The sequence below is a fragment of the Crocodylus siamensis genome, chromosome 2 (assembly GCF_052110815.1).
Source record: "Crocodylus siamensis isolate JL-2025a chromosome 2, ASM5211081v1, whole genome shotgun sequence".
NCBI classification, from domain to species: Eukaryota; Metazoa; Chordata; order Crocodylia; family Crocodylidae; genus Crocodylus; species Crocodylus siamensis.
The window spans coordinates 283,299,136-283,316,352 of NC_143396.1; the positions used below are offsets into that span (position 1 = coordinate 283,299,136).

The 17,217-nt window shown below is 45.9% G+C and overlaps 1 protein-coding gene across 11 annotated transcripts in view; it reads left to right on the top strand.

The window, feature by feature from the left end:
• Nucleotides 1–17,217, top strand: part of FBXO34 (F-box protein 34) — a 53,848-nt gene that overhangs the window by 25,417 nt on the left and 11,214 nt on the right. For 7 of the 11 annotated variants that reach the window (XM_090034237.1, XM_090034236.1, XM_090034234.1 and 4 more), the window contains 2 exons: nucleotides 10,830–11,029; nucleotides 12,114–12,206. In XM_090034237.1, the coding sequence (XP_089890363.1) occupies nucleotides 10,950–11,029; nucleotides 12,114–12,206 (173 nt within the window). In that variant the 5' untranslated portion in view covers nucleotides 10,830–10,949. Of the gene's footprint in view, nucleotides 1–10,829; nucleotides 11,030–12,113; nucleotides 12,207–13,590; nucleotides 13,635–13,935; nucleotides 14,085–17,217 lie in introns of those variants that run through there. The other 4 variants (XM_090034243.1, XM_090034244.1, XM_090034245.1 and 1 more) reach the window with 4 other exon arrangements.

The window sequence follows — 17,217 nt, forward strand, 5'->3', positions numbered from 1 at the left end:
GAGTTGAGCTCATATGACTAGAACGGTGTGTTTGTTCTTTTGTTGTGGCAAATGGCATGAAGCTTGATTTACATTATTGCCTCACTGCTGTTTGGACACTTCTTTAAGCAGTGCTTGATGGAATAACTCATGTCTTACCCTACAGGGACTAGAGAAGATTCTGTGCATAACTTGTGTGCGTCAGCACAGGTGTTGGGAGGGCATCTTTGTGTACATGTAACATATCCAGAACTGGCCCCGTAGTGATCTCATCTTGCACTCCTTTATATCCTGGATGCAGAAATGACCATTTCAAAATTTGTGCTTCTGTATTTCAGCCAGAACCAAACAAGCACTACACTGAAGTTTAAGCATTAAGATGGATTATCTGGTATTAGTTGTCAGATTTACCTGCTCTGACAATGCCTTAATAGCTTCACCTGGTAGAACTGTTAGTGAAACCCTGCGTTTCAGAAGCTTGCTGTTCATCTGTCTGCTGTGTAGTTGGACACTAAGATTTGCTTCTGTACATCTTTCAGCAGCCTGGGATTTCTATCAAATGTGTGTACTGGTAGTGAGAGAGCCCTTGCTAGTGTAATGTCAGCGTTAGAATTTTTTTTTTCTTCTTTCACTTTCTTTTTAGCATATAGTGGAAAGATGAAATAGCAGTGATGGAGTCCACAGAGTGATTCCCAACCAGGGTCCTGCAGGACCTTAGAGTGCCTTGAGAGCCTTTTTAAAGTGCCCTAGAGTACCACAAAGTATTAACACTGGTAAGTGTGCAAGCCCCAACACATGATTCACAAGATAAACCCAGGGATTTCACGTAGGAATCCATAGTGTCAAAAAAACGCTGTCCTGTTGCAGTTTGAGTTGTTTGCAACAGAAGTTTTTGCTTTATTTATATTTCTTTTTTTAAGTCAAATATTTAAGTGAAGGTTTAAGAGCTGGCATTTTATGAGGGGTGCCTTCAGTTTAAAAAGATTGAGAATCCCTGCGATAGAGGCAAAGGTGAAACTGGTGGGTTGCGGGGGGGAGGTTTAGATTTTTTTTGGATGACTGTACAGCAAAGAGGTTAACTTTATTGAGAAATTGTCTGGCTGGATGCTACCAAAAAAGGGCAAAGGAAATCAGTTTTTTAAACTACCCAAGGGTATGTGCAGTACTGCTATGTTGTTACAAAAGTGTCACTGGTTAACTGGTGATCTGCAGTAAGGGATGGATGGGGTGTAATCAGTACCTGCATCGTGGGCCAGCTTTTCTGCTGTAGCAGCAGCAGCACATCTACCAGTCATGTGGCAGGATGAGTCAGGCATTGAAACAAAAACAGGGTGATCAACAGTCATTCCAGACCCTAATTGTCGGTGTCATCACCCTAATACTGAGCAGCTCTCAGCAGGTTGGGCTGTTTGGGGGAGGGGTTTTCTGGAGACCTTTTTAGTACCTGTCCAGGTTGGACAGCCATAGCAGTCAGAACAGTCCACAACCTGGTCTCCCTGTTTTCCCCTCCACTTGCACACTCGCTCTTGACTTTTAAATAACCTGTGGGTTTGGTCCTAAAGCTGAAACAACAGAAGATCACGTCTGCCTCTTGTTATTGCTTCTAACATCTTTCCTGTGTGGGTGAATAACTCGGCAAGAGTATGAAGTCTCCAGCGCTGAGAGAGAACACATCAACTATTTTTAGAGCAAAGTCTGTGCCTCTGCAATGAAAAGGACTCTAGGCATTCTCCAGTCGGCGTTCCCAAGAAAGTGGTAGCTGTTCAGCTGAAAGGTTATTTAAATAAAGAATTTGCACAGCTTATCAAATGGCTTTGTGGGCCAAACAACTTGCACGTGGCTTGGAAGAAGTCTCAAACACCCATGTGTGGCAGTAGCATTTTTTAAACATTTTTATTTGATAAATTAGGCTTGTTAATAACATCTAACATTTAGAGAGAAATCCAGTCCCCTTCAATATACATAAGACAGAAATATTTTATCTTCCATCAGCAGTGCTCCCTTACTGCAGGTCAGTGTCCACAGGAGTCTTGTGTTCTCTCCTTCTCTTCCTGTCAGTCTCTGAAAGTTCCTTTATGCTTCTGTTGAATGCTTTTGTGATGCTTCATCTCTATATAATTCACCCCGTCTTTTTCCCTAGAGTTCTGCATAATACAAACCTGGCTATCACTTACCCATCTCTGCTTTTAAGTTTTTGAAATTTGCTCCAATTTTGTTCTGAAGTGTTAGCTCTTAAAACTGTCACTTTTTTCCCATCAATATTCAAAAAAAAGTTTCTCAAACTTTCTGGTTTGGGGGCAGGAAAAGATTCTCTCTTTTTTTTAAAGCAAATTCCATCAATTTTTCAAGTAAGAATCTCTTTCCTTTTCCCCCATAGAATGCTGACTTGCTAGGACAACACTTCTCGTACTAAAACTTCCCAAAATTTTTGAAAATGGTCAGTGATGCTTATTATTATTATTTTATTTATTTATTTTTTTTAAGCGTGTCACTTCTTCTCTTCCAGGCTTTTACGGTTGTAATTCTTGCAGCCCCTGTAAAATAAGTGATCAGTGGCTGTAGCCATCTTTTGCCTGTACCTATTTAAGCACCACAGCAACTCTGCAGCTAAATGTTGCATAGTAACTACTTCTTTTCAGTCACTTTGGGCTTGCTACAGCTCATGTAGCAGCTAGTACCAGAGGAGGAGGTAGGCTGCCACCACCCAGAGACTAGAATCCTGTGTGGTCCATGTGATGTAACTTTTTGCAATGGCCTTGGCAATTATTGATTGCATTAACTCTTGTTTCCTTGCAGGATGAAGCAGAACAAACCTAGTTCTTGTTCAGCCTGGAGGAAACTAGCAGGTGTTATCTGTAGCCAAATCTCACAGCTCACCTGAAATTCTTGGGAAGTGGATCAGGGAAAACTCTTGTACTAAAACTGATTGTGAGATCTCAGAAAGGTTTTGTGTTACTAACGTGCGGCTCAACTAATCTGGTCTTCAGTTTTCTGCTCTTGATGGGAAGCTTTCTGGATCCTGTGAAGTATGGTGTGAGCTACTGATCAAGAAAGCAAGTCTTTAAAGCAGTCGAGGCTCATGGTAGAGGTGATTATCTTTTATTAGATCAACAAGAACTTTGCAAAAAAAATTTCTTTAATTGCTGCAGTTTGAGATGGTATCCTGCAGTGACCTGATCTATGGAAGGAAGACTGATTCTCCTTGTGATGCTTTGTTAGAGTGAGAGCTTTATTAGAACAAGACTGCTAAAGTTACTCTCGTGAGCTTTTTTTTGAACGCACTTCTTAGCATCTGTTGGATCTACCAGACACTTCACCTTCTTAACTAATTCATTACCTTATTTTTTTCCCCCCCTTATTTGGCCTCATTTCTCACATTGCACTCAGTAAGTAAGAACTTTGTCATCTGACTTGTCACATTTTGATGCCTATAATGTTTAAAAAAAGAAAAGTTGCCAGGTGGGTTGCTGAAGCTTGGAGGAGGCTTGTTCCACAGACCCCTACATTATTATTATTATTTTTTTTTAAGGTTTTGAAACGCTCCCTATCATTCGTAGTAAGGTTGCCTAGAGATGAGTTGATTTACGTGCCTCTCTCCTTGGGCTTGTACAAGGTGCTAAGGGTGGGTCATGGTACCCAGATGAACTAGATTTTTATTTATTTATTTATTTATTTATTTATTTTTAACCTTGATCTCGGCCTCTCTCTTGGCAGCCTGCTCAGACCCCCGTGCCTGCATGTCTTTGGATGACCCACTGGAACTCACCCTGTGTGAGTTGTGACTTGACACATGAGGAATTAACCATTAGATAAACTCTGGTCAAAACATACTGATCACTTGTGTGAGGATGTAGTTGCAGTGTGAATAAAAATGATGATTTTTCTTGTCTTTTTAAACATTATTTTAATTTTAAAATCTTTTAAAAATAAGTTGAGTTCACTTTATTGTGGCAGGGCCTCTATCTTAATTGTAAGCTTAGGCTTTAACCTTATGTATTGAAATCTAAATTAAAGCAAAATAGTATTCTCCGGCAATGGATCTTTTTTGTTCAGCATTTAGCTGATGTGCAGTGACTGTCACCTTCTGAATATTTCTCCTAGCCATAGAAAATAATAATCAGTGGCATAATGATGGTGGGGTGACCAGGGCAGCCCTGGGTACCAACTTGGTGGAAGAGGAGTGGGGTGCGGGGGGACGCAAAATAAAAAAGCCATGTGAGTTGCTGACACTTGTACAAGTGGTGTGACAGCAACAGGATTTCCCTGTCCCCTGGGCACCTGGCCACATCACCACACTGCTGTGTGTGTGGTATGTATTTGTGTAGGAAGTGGTCGTTATGGTATTGCTTTTTGCCTTGCTTTTATTCCTCCTGTACTTTTGGACCTTTAAATCCTGTGCAGTTTTGACCCTGATGTGATAAAATACCAAGTGCCCTCAAGATAGTTGACATCCACTTCCTCTAGCTTCCAGCCCAGGGTGTCTTCTCAAATGCATGCTTTACTGCTGAAAATACTCATGCATCTCCCTGTTCTGGTCTTGATGTTGACCCATCCATTCAGCAATGCTTCAAAGCCCAAAAAGATGTAGGTGTTTCCTTCTGACATGGAGATTCTCACCATTATACAGGTAACCCTCACTATTTGAGGTTTCAGATATTTGCAAATGCCGAACCCGCATTTTTAAATACATTTTATACACTTACAGGAGCTCCTGCCACTACTGGAGCCATGCCCACCCCTCCTAGCTGCCAGGGGCACTGCATTCATGATCGCAGATTGTGCTCATGAATGCAGTGTCTTATTCACGGATTTTGCCATTTGCGGAGGATACGAGAACATATCCCCCGTGAGGGTTGCCTGTATTGGGTTAAAGCATGGTTACGGGACATCTGCAGATGATTTTGGGCCAGTGAGAAATCAGTGACTGTTGAAACAAATTGACTTTTTCTGTCTAGCTTTCCTCCTCTGAGAGAATCATAAAGCATGTTACCACGCACTCGGGGTTCTCTTCAAGCAGTGATTTGCACTGCAGAGCGGAGAAAAACCATCCATCTCATTAAAATACTCTAGAAGTACTAAAACTGAAGAGGGCACCTGAAATCGGTGCAGTGTAATTGGCCAAAAAATGGTCCTACGATGTGATGAAAACTCTGGTGCCGTGTAGTTGAGATCCCAGACCTGGGATCTCTGGTAGAAAAACCAGGCACCTCCACTGATAGTCTCTCATCACTCTGTTGGATAATGACTTAGCACTAACTTGGGGGAGATGCATCATTTACAGAATAAGCAGCATTTGGAGAACATCTTCGTGGTCTTGCAATGATATAACCCTGCTTAACTTGAGACCTTGGTGGATGCCCACAAGGTCAGGCTGATTATCAGCTGAATGGACCCTTCACTCAAGTTCTTGCTTCCAGCCCATGCTGCTTCATTCTCAAGCACCAAACATGTCAAAGAGTAAAAGTGGAACATGCAAGGGCTTTATTTTGTGTTCACCAAGAATGGTCCAACATGTGTAGAGCACCAAAATGCTGGAGGACTAGTAGAAGTTGCTGTCTCTTTGCTATGCTCAACTAGGAGCTGGATTTCTGCTGGACAGATGGCTTCTGCCTCATTTTCACAATTCTCCGCATGCCACCACTGTATCAGTGTGGGACTTTCCTTTTAAAGTTCCTTCTGGAAAAGGCCAAACTGTTGCCCTTCCTGTGAGCTTCAAAGAATGTGGTATCCTGCTTGGCAGAGCAGACAACTCTCTCTCTCTGCTCTCATCTGTACTTGCTGAACTGGAATATTTGCATTTACAGACTATCTGTTTTTTACAGACTGCTGCAGCAGCAGCTCACAAATCGAATGAATCTTCTCAGCACAGTGACCTGCTGTCTATTCAGTTGGAGACACGCTTCTCTTTGCACCACTGAGGGATGGTGCTTGCCTTGGAGAGATGTGCCCGGGGCTGATTCAGGGAAGGAAGCTGGATCTGTCTTCGGTTCTCCTAGCTTTGTTCTGGCTTTGGATGCACTTCATTGCATCTGTTCTGTCAAAACCTAACTGTACTGAAAACTGCGATTGGCTGGAGGGGGACAGCTTCAAGGGAAGTACTCTGCTTTGAGCAGTGTTGCTTCTCTGACTAGCTGAGGGATCGAACTGCTGACCTCTGGATATAAAAGTGTGACATTTCACTGCTCAAGCGGCAGGGGCAGATGAGTTGGCTTCCAGGCAGCAGCAGTCTTAGCAAATGCCTTTGTGGATCAAACACTAACCCTGTGTAAGAGGTTCTGCTATAATGGGAGTTATACATGCATATCACAAAAAGATACAGCATGTGTTGCTTTCTTTTTTTCCCCCTCAAATGCGATAATACGAACACACGCCTCGCTGATTGTATTCCTTGCAGGCTTTTCAGAAGTTCAGCTTCTCTTCTTGTCCTTCCTCCACCTGTTTCTTGGTGCACCCTCTTTGCCTATTCCAAATTGCCTTGGTCCTCCTTTGTACCTCTGCAAGAAGCAGGATTGACTTGATCTGAGCCAAAAGGCAGCGTTCCTGGTACGCTGCTTGTAACTTGCTGTGGAATTTGTACCTCAACTTGGTTTTGCTCATAGACAGCTAAACCCTAAGAGGCCTTTTAGTTGCACCTTGGGGAATTACACAATTATGTGGCTATGCAGTTTTGTGCATTAAACCTATGACCACACATAACCGCCTAATTTTGCATAACCCAGGTGGGCTCCATGCCTCTACCTCCACAGGGCTGCCAACACTCCAGCTGTGAGCTCCTGCCTGCAGGGGGGCTTGTGGGTGGGTGAGAGCCCCTGCTGCCAGTGCCCCTCTGGGCACTCACGGCCGTGGCAAGAACAGCCCTCCAGCAGCATGTGGCTCTACTAGAGTCCCAGGGGTTGCACATGGCACAGAGCTGGCCTGCTAGCATGCATCTGCGGACCAGACCAGGCTAGCTCTATGCCAGCATGTGGGGTTCACAGCACTGCATGCAGGAGCTACGTGCCATTGGGCTGGGCCAGCTGGCTCCATGCCTCCACATGGTGCTTCCAAGCACTCCAGCGGGAAGCTGCCCATGGAGGCATAGAGCCTGCCCAACCTGATTGGCATGCAGCTCCTTCCTGCAGTGCCTCAAGCCCCACATAGAGGCACAGAGCCAGCCCAGTCTGATCTGAAGGTGCACACCAGCCAGTTAGACCCATGCCACTATATGCAGCCCCTGGGACTCAACACATAACTTTGAACTTTTCTGTGCATAATTCCCTGGGGTGTGTGGCTACTTATCTAGTCAGCATTGTGATGGTTGGGAGTTGGATATAGCATCTGTGCCCTCTTGTTTATGGCTGTTAACCCTTTCACAGGTGCCAGGTATTTACTGGAAAATGACTGCCATAGTGTATGTAACGCACGTGCTCCATATGGGAACTCGTTAAGGCTGATGGTGTTACAATATGCAAAAAGGTGTGTGGCATGTTTTTTTTAATGCCACAGTAGCCATTACCAGCACACCAGCAGAATCCTGGCTGTATGTTACAGTTCCCAATAGAGCTGAAATCCCAGTGAGGATGACCAAAAAGGAAAGTTAGGTGAAACCCTGAGTGAAAATCAGAATCTAAATGCTTCCATTGAGGGTGGATGGGAAGGAATGTAGACAGGGGTCCCCTGTGTCTCTTTCTTCCTCTCTCTTGGTAGGTCTTAAATACTTAACCTTTAAGAGGCTTAAAAATCTTGGTTCAAATTCTTCAGGGCTTTTTATGAAGTTACTCATGTACATATCTATCTTGAGCACAAATGTATGTGTTTTTTTGGGGGTTTATCAGGAATGATTTATGATACTGGTATTATTCTGTGCTATAACTTCCCATATGCCATGGATTAGGCAGTGATTGCACTAACATGTGTATTCTGCTGGGAAGCTTTGATTCCTACTACTGCTGATCAACAATTTCAACTCTTGGAACATGCAACCGAAAAGCTTCTGTTATCTGTCAGTCCAATGCTGCTTACTTCTCCTGTGTGACCTCTCAAAGATATGATGGAGTTTCTGTTGAGTTCTCTGTGTAGACTGTAGGATAGTAGGGAAGCACCGATTTTAAGATTTTCTTGGCCGATACTGATAGCTGGTTATTCACCAGGCATATTGGCTAACATTGATCTGATTAACTGATATACAGGAGCACAGCCCAGCTCCTTGCGGGTAAGTCTGGGAGCGGAAGGTGTGTGTGTGTGTGGGGGGGGGGGGCCAGGCCCCCACCAGTGAGGGAGGGGGTGGGGCAGGAGCAGGGGCTGCTGCCCAGCCAGGACAGCAAATGGGACCCTGGGACTGGGGCAGAGAGTGGGATGGAGATGCAGGCAGCTCATCCAGGGGATCAGCATCCCAGCACTTAACGGCAGCAGGGATGCTTGAACTAAAGCTCATCAAATGAACTTCATTTGAAGTACCGCTGCAACCATTTATCAGCACCGAGACAATTTTAGGAGCTGAGCTGAATAGAGCGAGGGCGGAAGCAGGCTGCCCACTGTGGGCTCGAGACTCTGCTCTACTGCCTTTGCCCCAGGAGCTGCATGCTGGCTGCATGTCCCGTCTGCTGGGTGGCAGTGGGAGTGGTGAGCTGTGCCTCCTGCTGCTGGGCAGGCAGAACTTGCCACCGCCACTGCTGCTGGGTGGGCAGGGGATGCGAGACCAGCGCATGGCTCGCTGAGCCCACAGTAAGCAGCCTGCATCCACCCTGTGCACAAATCAGGGGGCACATGCCCCCCACACCTCACCTGGGGGTGCATGCAGTGGTGGGGAGCTGCCTCCTGCTCCTTCCCCTGGCCCCAGGTCCTATTTCCCCCCCCAAGCCCCTCCTCCTTCACAGACTTACCTGCAGGGCGCTGTTCTCCATGCTGCCCGGCTGCAGTCCTGGCCACTGTGCATGGCAGCTGTGTGCATGTACATGGCATTTGGGGGTCCTGGCTAGAAAGCATATTATATTTATGGGTGACATGATCAGCTATACCGCCCCCAAAAGGCTGATAGCCAATCATGTTAACTTTCCTTTTATCTGTACCGATCCAATATGCAACCGCTATATTGGTGCGTCCCTGGTTTCTAGGTAACCCTCTTTTTTAGGCTCCTGCTTAATTCCATATGGACAGAAGGTTGGTCCACAGGAGGAGATGTGAAACTCAAATTTTACCTGCTTTTCACAGGGAAGGCACTTCAGCTCATTTCTGAGTGGGCCATGATCGGCAGGGCTTGTGGTTGAGAGTGAAGTTGCCGAGCTGCAGCCAGCAGTGGCGCGGCATTGACTTAGCTGAAGCACCCCCCAGGCACCACGACAGGAGAGTTGCTTTTTGGCAGGCACTTGCCAACAGCTTGTGTGGACTCCCTCTGGAGAGGTTTTGATTTTAGCAAACAGTTGGCCCCAGCCATCCCCCCATGCAGGGCGATTCTGCTCGGTGGAGATCTGTGGTGAGAACGGGCGGCCGGGGGGGGAGCGGTTGACATGGGTGGAACAACCTGCTACAATAGCTGAGAAAATCTTCTGGGTCGGAGGGTTACCATCAGCTCGGTCAAATAGCATTCCTTCATTATGGCATCACTGTGTTCATCCTCTGGAGAGGAAGTAAACCATGCACTGTAAAGCAATCTGTTGGCAGTTTGCACTTCAATGCTTGAATTTTTCCAGGCCTCATTTGCTTTGTCACTTCTTTTTTTTTTTTCTCTTTACATTTCGGTTTGAAGGTGGTGGTGGGTACGCTGTCAAACGCATGCTTAAAGCACACCTAAATGTCTGCTACAGGGACACAGGCAGACAAGGTTCTTCGGGTAAATCTAATATCTTTTATTAGACCAACTAAAATAGTTGGAAAAAAAACCTATACCCCTGCTACAAGGACACTGATTTAAAGGAAACGACTTACTGCAGGCGAGAGATGCTGCATCACGGCTTTGTTTTGGCTTTGTTTTTCTCTTATCTATACGTGGTGTTAACCAAGGCCGGCTTCCATGAAGGTCTAAGGATGGGTGGCAGCATGTGTGTGGTTTTTTTGGTCTTTTCTGAACTCCATTATGTCACTGAGTTGAAAGCTTACGTTGCTTCTTGTGGCAGCGCTTAACAGCTTTTCCGCTCCCAGCGTGTTCTTTTGGTTTCCAAAAACCTTGCCCTTGTGAATGCTACTTAGCAGAAAATGTCGTGGCCTATGTGCAGTGTTTGAATGGATGTTTAATGTAAATCAGGGCTGTCCAGCGGGGGGCCTGAGGGCTTAACGTGCAGCTCACGGGTTCCCACCCACTCGCCACTCTGCCTGTTGCTCTTGCAGCAGTGGCTGGGGACTCTGAGCTCCTGCTCTCCCTCTGGCGTCCTAGTCCCAGTCCCTGCCCCAAATACTGGGGGGGTTGCATAGCAGGAGGGGCCAGGCTGCCTGTGTTGTGGGGGAGGGAGCTGAGCTGCGCTTGGCAAAGGAGGGAGCATTGGCTGTGTGCTGCTGGTGGCTTATCTGTGTGGCCAGGAATAGGATGCATGGCGGGGGGGAGGTTCCTTGTGTGGCTAGGGAGGGCAGCTATAGTATGCAGACCCCAAATGCTCGTTGAGCAGCCTTGACGTAAGGTGCCCTGTCGGCATCAAGCATCGTGGTCATGCACGGGGTCAAACATAGCACGTGCCGCCTTCGACTGGCCTCTGGAGCAGACGTATTTTTGTGACGATTTATATCTTGGTGGGGCTCAAACCTCTGGTCGGGCCCCAGGTACCGTGGTTTTGGGTCTTATTCATGTACCCTGCCATACAAGCACAGAGAGCCAGGCTGTGCTCCACAGCTCTGCTGGGATCTAGTGATGTCTTCTGTTTATTGGTTTTTGTTTTTTCCAGTTTCTAGGTGGCAGAGACGCAGTGAAACGCTGCGTGGGGCAGGAAGAGCGGATGAGGGAGCCTGGAGCAGAAATAGAGATGGATTGGCTGTGACAGCGTGCCTTAGCCGGGGAGGCAGTTATGATGAAGAGTTCCTGCAGAGCTGGCCTCCACAGGGAACCTCTGAATTCCACGTCCTCCACTGTCCACCACGTCAAAAGGTAGGAACAGACCAGCGGGTCCAAGAAGAATTAAATGCGTAGAGGTGGTTAGGCCTGCTCCTTAGTTCCCTGTTACTTTGTGTGTCCGTCAAATACCCTAAATGCATCGTTGGGGCAGACATTTGTGTTTTTTGTTTGAGCAGAATATTAGCAATAGCTGGAAAGGCTTAAGGGCAGAATTGTTCCCTAACACTTTGATTTGATAAGGACAATTACAGATTCATTGCTGCCGCAAAAAACCCCAAAGGCTTCTCTAAGCACAGCAGCAGCAACCGCTGTAAATTTAATAAGGGAATATAGGTTTTGAAGTCAAAGTATAATTGGAGAGTGGGTCATTGTAGGGCTTAAAACCTAAGAGCATGCTTAAAGCAAATAAAAATATATTGTGGTGATCTGTCTTGCCATGGAGCAAGTAAATGGTATTAGCTGAAATTTGTTTTTCTCGCTCACCTGTTTTTATCTGCCTAAAATCAGCAGTGTGCCTCTTTTAAGCAGTGGTGTTTATAAAGCATTCCTACCAATGCTTTAAAGAAAATGCAGTTTAGAAAATACTGACCTCAAGTGGATATAAAGCATGTTTTCTGTTTTTAAAGCGTCTTCTAATCTTGTGAGTGGAGGGGAAGGGCTGGCATTTTAATTTCCAATACTTCTGTGCATTTGAACCCTACCAAATGCATGTGAATAACTTTCTTGGCCTGGTGGATGGATGTGCTTTCTCCATCAGCTTGAGTAATTGGGAGCCAGATCCTGTAAACTAGGCAGAACTCGGGCCCTGGGCTAACAGATCCATGGGACCCAGATTGTCCACTACATTGTGTTTGGGTTTTTTTCAGCATTGCTGGCTATACTGGTCAGCCCCCATGCACTAGGGCTGTTCTGTGTCTGTGCCCCCAGAGCCTTGCCCTCTACCACGGGAATCTTTTTGTGAGTAGCCTTTGGTTTCCTGTGGCCTGCTTGAGCAGGGCACAAGGGGCAAGCCCAGGGCTGTGGATCCAGCCTGAAGGCCTCTTGGGGGGGTCCCAAAAGTCCAAGTGGGTGACTGTAATTTAACGCTAACTCTCATCTAGCACTTCTTCTCTCCTAGATCTCAAAGTGCTTTACAAAGGAGTTCAGCATCGGTAGCCCCACTTGCAGATGGGGAAGCAGAGGCGTGGGGAGGGGAAGTGACTTTTCCAAGGTAACTTTCCTGGGAAAGCACCGTGAGTCATACCCTGCGGTCTGGTCCCACATACCTGGCGGCACCATGGTTATGAAAGTGCGGAGAAGGAGGTTGCATGTCTCTCTGCAGATTCTCTTCACATTTGATTATTAAAATTTTTCAGGGTTTAGCCAAAAGTGTCCTGTTTAGCAATGCTGCTGTGATGCCTTGCGTTCTCATCCTTCTCAATAGGATTAAGCTTCCCAGTCAGGAGAGTTCCTCACCAGCATGTTGCATTATGGGAAATGTAGTCCTTTAGGGGAGTTTGGTCCATAGAAGGAGAAAACTGGTTAGGTAGAAAGTTTTTCTACCAGCCAGAATACAGACTTCTGTTCCATATTCTGACCCTTCATAAAGCAGGTAAACCAGCCAACCTACCTGTGTTTCTAGGCCAGGAGTTGGCAGCCTTTTAGGAGCAGTGGACTGAATTAAGGAAGCTCAGTCTGAAGGCAGACTTGCTACGTCACCTCCCAGCACTGTCCCGGCTGAGCTAAATTGCTTGGAGGGCAGGATTCGGGCTCTACCTTGCCAACTCCTGTTGAACACTGTTGATTTTTGTGAAGCTATAACAACTGGTTCACATTTGAAGTATGCTTTGTCGTCCTGAGTCTGTGGGCAGCTTGAAACAAAAATAGCTCTTAGGCCATCACCTTTTACTAGGAACAAAGGTGTGATCTTGGTTCAGTTTAGTGAGCACAGATTCTAGTAAGCTGTTTATTATGAGCATGGAGTAGCTTGTTTTAACCTGAGTTGACTGCTGCCATTGACCTCTGTGTTTCCTTCACAAGCTATGGTACCTCTCTTCCCCCCCAGTGAAGGATGCACACTCTTCTGGCAGCTTGATTAGTGAATAACTAATTAAATGACAGCTTTGCAATTTTACTTCATTTCTGATCATTTTTAGCAGAAACCTCCACTAATGCTTTCCCCCCCCAACCATCCCAAGCCACTTTGGGAGCCCCAAAGCCATCAGTACATCTACCCTGATAAACTCCACAGTCACTCTCTCCACTGTAAAAACTGACACCTCAAAAACCAAGTGGTAGAGAAAGAGGGGCTGAATTTGATGGCAGGCCAAATAACATAAAGCATAAGTTGCTGATTCTGCACACTTCTTTTGTATTGAATTTGTTCAAAAATATAGAATTTAATTTTTTTTTTTTAAAGTACTTGCAGCTGCCACTACTCCCAGCTTGTCAAAAACAAAAATGTGAAAAATGGAGAGGTTGGGGTAGCTGTGAACTTAGTTGTGACTCATCTTTGTAAGCGAGTTTTGATCAGAAGTTTTATTTCATGTAGAATATCTAGAATTGGAATATATGCTGCTGCTGCTTTTCTTAAGTTTTTTTTCTAATTTTCACAGCATGGGGGACAAGAGCTTTTCTTCCAAGAAAATCTCTCTCTAAGGTTGGTTAATAGTTTATTTTAGAGAAAAAACAAAACAAAACAGATGTTCCTCCCCTCCAGTGACCTGAAAGTTGAGGCAGGTAGCATCACTATGCTGTTGGTCAGGCAGAGTTGGCACGGAAACTTGATAGCTGTCCAAAGCCATTGCAGTAGGGTTTTCTTTGTGTCTGGATCTATTAAAAAGATACCAATGCTGAATTCAAATGAGGTAACTACTTTGGTGGTAAAACTTGATTCACTTGCTTTTATGTAAATTTTTAAATGAGTTAACCTTCAGTAATATTTTTTTGCTTTGTCTTAGAGTAACCTAAATAGTGGAAGAAATGTAAGAACTTAAATGAAGAATCTATAATAGATGACGTCCGACACTCCTTTGTCTTTCTCCATAGACCATAAATAGCTTTGAACAGCTGAACTAAACTCTACCGGCTAAACTTGTCATCTAAGCATGTTGGTATAATCAGTTTAGTCCCATTTTTACTCATCTAATACCCTGTCTTACCTTCACTTGCTGTCTCCTTAATAAAGGATATTTACCCTGCTGACTTCCTCTGTCAGAGAAAACATTCAGTGCATATGTAAAACAGCAGTCTGTTCAACCTTGCAAACTTTCCAATATGCAGTGGTCAGGGGCCATGTTATTTCTAGTTTGAAAAGTGGTACATATAGCTGCATAGTGCATTTTCATGGGTATGGCTCCCAGTTAAGTGGTGTGCTACCTGCTGAACTGCAAGCCCTGCTTTCTGTAGCTGCCTATGGTTTTTTGAATGGTTACTCATCCTACAGTTCAATGACCTGAGACACGAAGCAACAACAGACTCTCCCTGTACCTGAAGAAGGGTGACTGTATTGGAAAGCTTGCAAAGAGCAACTTTTTCCAACTGTTCCTGTTAGTCTAATAAGAGATCACATTTACCTAAAGAACCTGGTCTGCCTGGGACGATGCAGGCACCCCTTTCTCTGTTAATCAGTGTTCTGGTGTGTTCAGGTCCCCACTGCTCTGAGTTGTTGGGTACTTACGGAAACAACTTGGGTAGAGCAAGATGAGAGGTCTGGTAAGTCCAAATGAACACTTTTAATGTGCACTCGCAAAAGTTGGGCCCAGTCTACAATAGGGTCTGACCAGTGAAGAGCACGCACAGAGCTCTTCTGGAGCAGCAGAACCCTCCTTTCACCTGGAAGGGTTACACTGGCTTGGCAGAAGTGGAATCCAGCTGCAGCTCCTGCTGGCTGATGGGGCAGCTGGCTTCATCCCAGAGTGCATGCCCAGAAGCACCTGAGCATGCATGCGGTCCAGTGACTTAGTGATGGTGGCTTCCTTCAGCCACCACAGCTTTTGCTGGTAGAGACAGGCAAGTATAGATGCACCATGTTCCTTCCTAGCTGGCATTTCCAAGTGGCTTCTATGTGTAGTGCTCAACAGTGTCTGTTGCACTAATCCACCTGGCAGGGGTGAAGAGTAGCCATTTGGGAAGTGAGGCTGCAGTCTCCTTGTTAAGCCCAGTTAACGAGCTGGGGAGGCAGGATCCCAGAGCAAGGTAGAATAACCACATACCAAACTGTCCTGTTCCCAGGAGATTTCCTGCTCCACCCCCCATCTGAAAAGGCAGAACAATGAGCAAAAGAGAAGCAGAACAAAGATGGAGCCACCCTTGCAGCTCCGTGCTGTGGGTTTGCTCAGCTCAGGCTTTAGCAGTGATTGAGGTTGGAGGTGTTGTCCACATGTAGTAGTATAATTTTTTCTTTTTTTTTTTATGCCTGCTGTCAGCAGTGAGGAATATTCACTTCTAGACAGTACTTGTCCTGGTAGTTGCTTGGGAGCAGCTGGGGGCCTTGCCGCAGGTTGCTCCATCTCTAAAAACCCAACAGATGCACTGTGCAAGTCAACTTGGCATAGGTCCACTTGGAAATTTTAACCCTTTTAGAAGTATACCACCTCAAGCAAGGGCTCTGTGCCATGTGTGCATGCAGCCAGGGCTGTGTTGCATGGCTCTAGTGACTCCTCACAGCTCTCTGCTCCTGTTAGCAGGTTTGGCGCGGCATGGCCTGGATTCTCTTCCTACTCGAGTGCTGCCGGTAGAACTGTTTAGTAGGCTCTGCTGTCAGTCGTTTTGTACAAATCTAAAGGCAGTGGGTTTAGACTGTATAAATGGCTGCTTATTAAGGCTGTGCAAAGCTTCAGTCCCTGATTCAATTCGGTGGCTGAATCTCCAAATCCAAATCGAATCGGAGGACCCTTTAATCTCTCTGAATTGAATTGGAGATTCGGCAGTTCAGACACAGATGCAGCTTTCAATGTTTTTTCTACATATCTCTAGGTAGCAGGTGGCTCATAAGTGCTGTGATGTTGGGACACATGGAGTGTCCCACAGAAGCACGGGGTGGGGAGTCCCCAGCGGGCCTGGAAGTGGACCAGAAGCACTTCCAGTCTGCTGGGGAGTGCGCAGGGAGGGGCCCTCGGCTCCGTGATTGGTACCTCCTAGGTCGGGGGGTACCCAGGGTCCCCCCACAACCAATCACCAAGCCATGTCAGGTGCAGGGCGGGCCCCCGCACGCTCCCCAGCAGACCTGGAAGCGGACCAGAAGTACTTCTGGTTCACTGCTGAGCATGCAGGGGCCCCCCCCCACACTCCTGTGAGATGCTCCATCTGCCCCAGCATCACAGTGATCACAAGCCACGCTGGTACCTCGAGGTATGTAGAAAAAACATTTACAGCTGTATCTGTGTCCGAATCTCTGATTCTCTGAATCTGCGTTGAATCTTCAGATTTGGATTCGGGTGAATTGAATCGGGGGCAGTGATGCAAATCAAAGAATTGAATCTCTGTCCGTGAATCGGGCTGAATCTGAATTGAATAGGGCCTGCTTCGCACACCCCTACTGCTTATGGCAAGAGGTCGTGGAAGGGGAAGAGTCTGGCTTGCTTTTTTTCAGACCCTGGAACCTATTGGGGAAAATATCTTGTTAACTGAGCCTGTGTAGCACGTGAAATGCCCTGCTCAGTGGTGCTAGGGCTTCGTGAGCCGTGGGTGGGTGAGTGTGGGGGCTCTGGCGAGTCAGCAGCATTCATCTCCTTGGCGCACACTCTAGTAAAAAATGCGGCATTCAGCTCCCATTTTTAAACGAACAAGCCTGGATTATCCTGTTGTCAAAAGAGGGTTTCTAATGTAAAAAATGTAAATCTGTTACCATAGGAACATAATCTACGGCTACTTTTGTAATATGCTTAGGTGATAGCTTGGTGAAACCAGAAGCTGAAGTCCCCTGGTAACCGTACCCATTCCTAACGCACAGCCTTTCTGTATGTTAAACAAACACTTACAAATACTTAAATGCCCTGCTGGAAGGGAAGCACAGAGTATGATACAGTAGTGCAAGAGCTATTGCTGTCATAAGACCACTTATGTTCAGTTGTTTCTGACTTTTATAGCTATGAGATTAATGTAAAAATATCTACTTGATATTAGCTCAGTTCATGATAGTGCAAAACATTGGATTCATGATTATCAATTAAGTTACTGCCGTAAGCAGAGTTTTCCCTGCGTGTAAAATTGATAGCTGTATGGGCAAATGCATTTAGTGC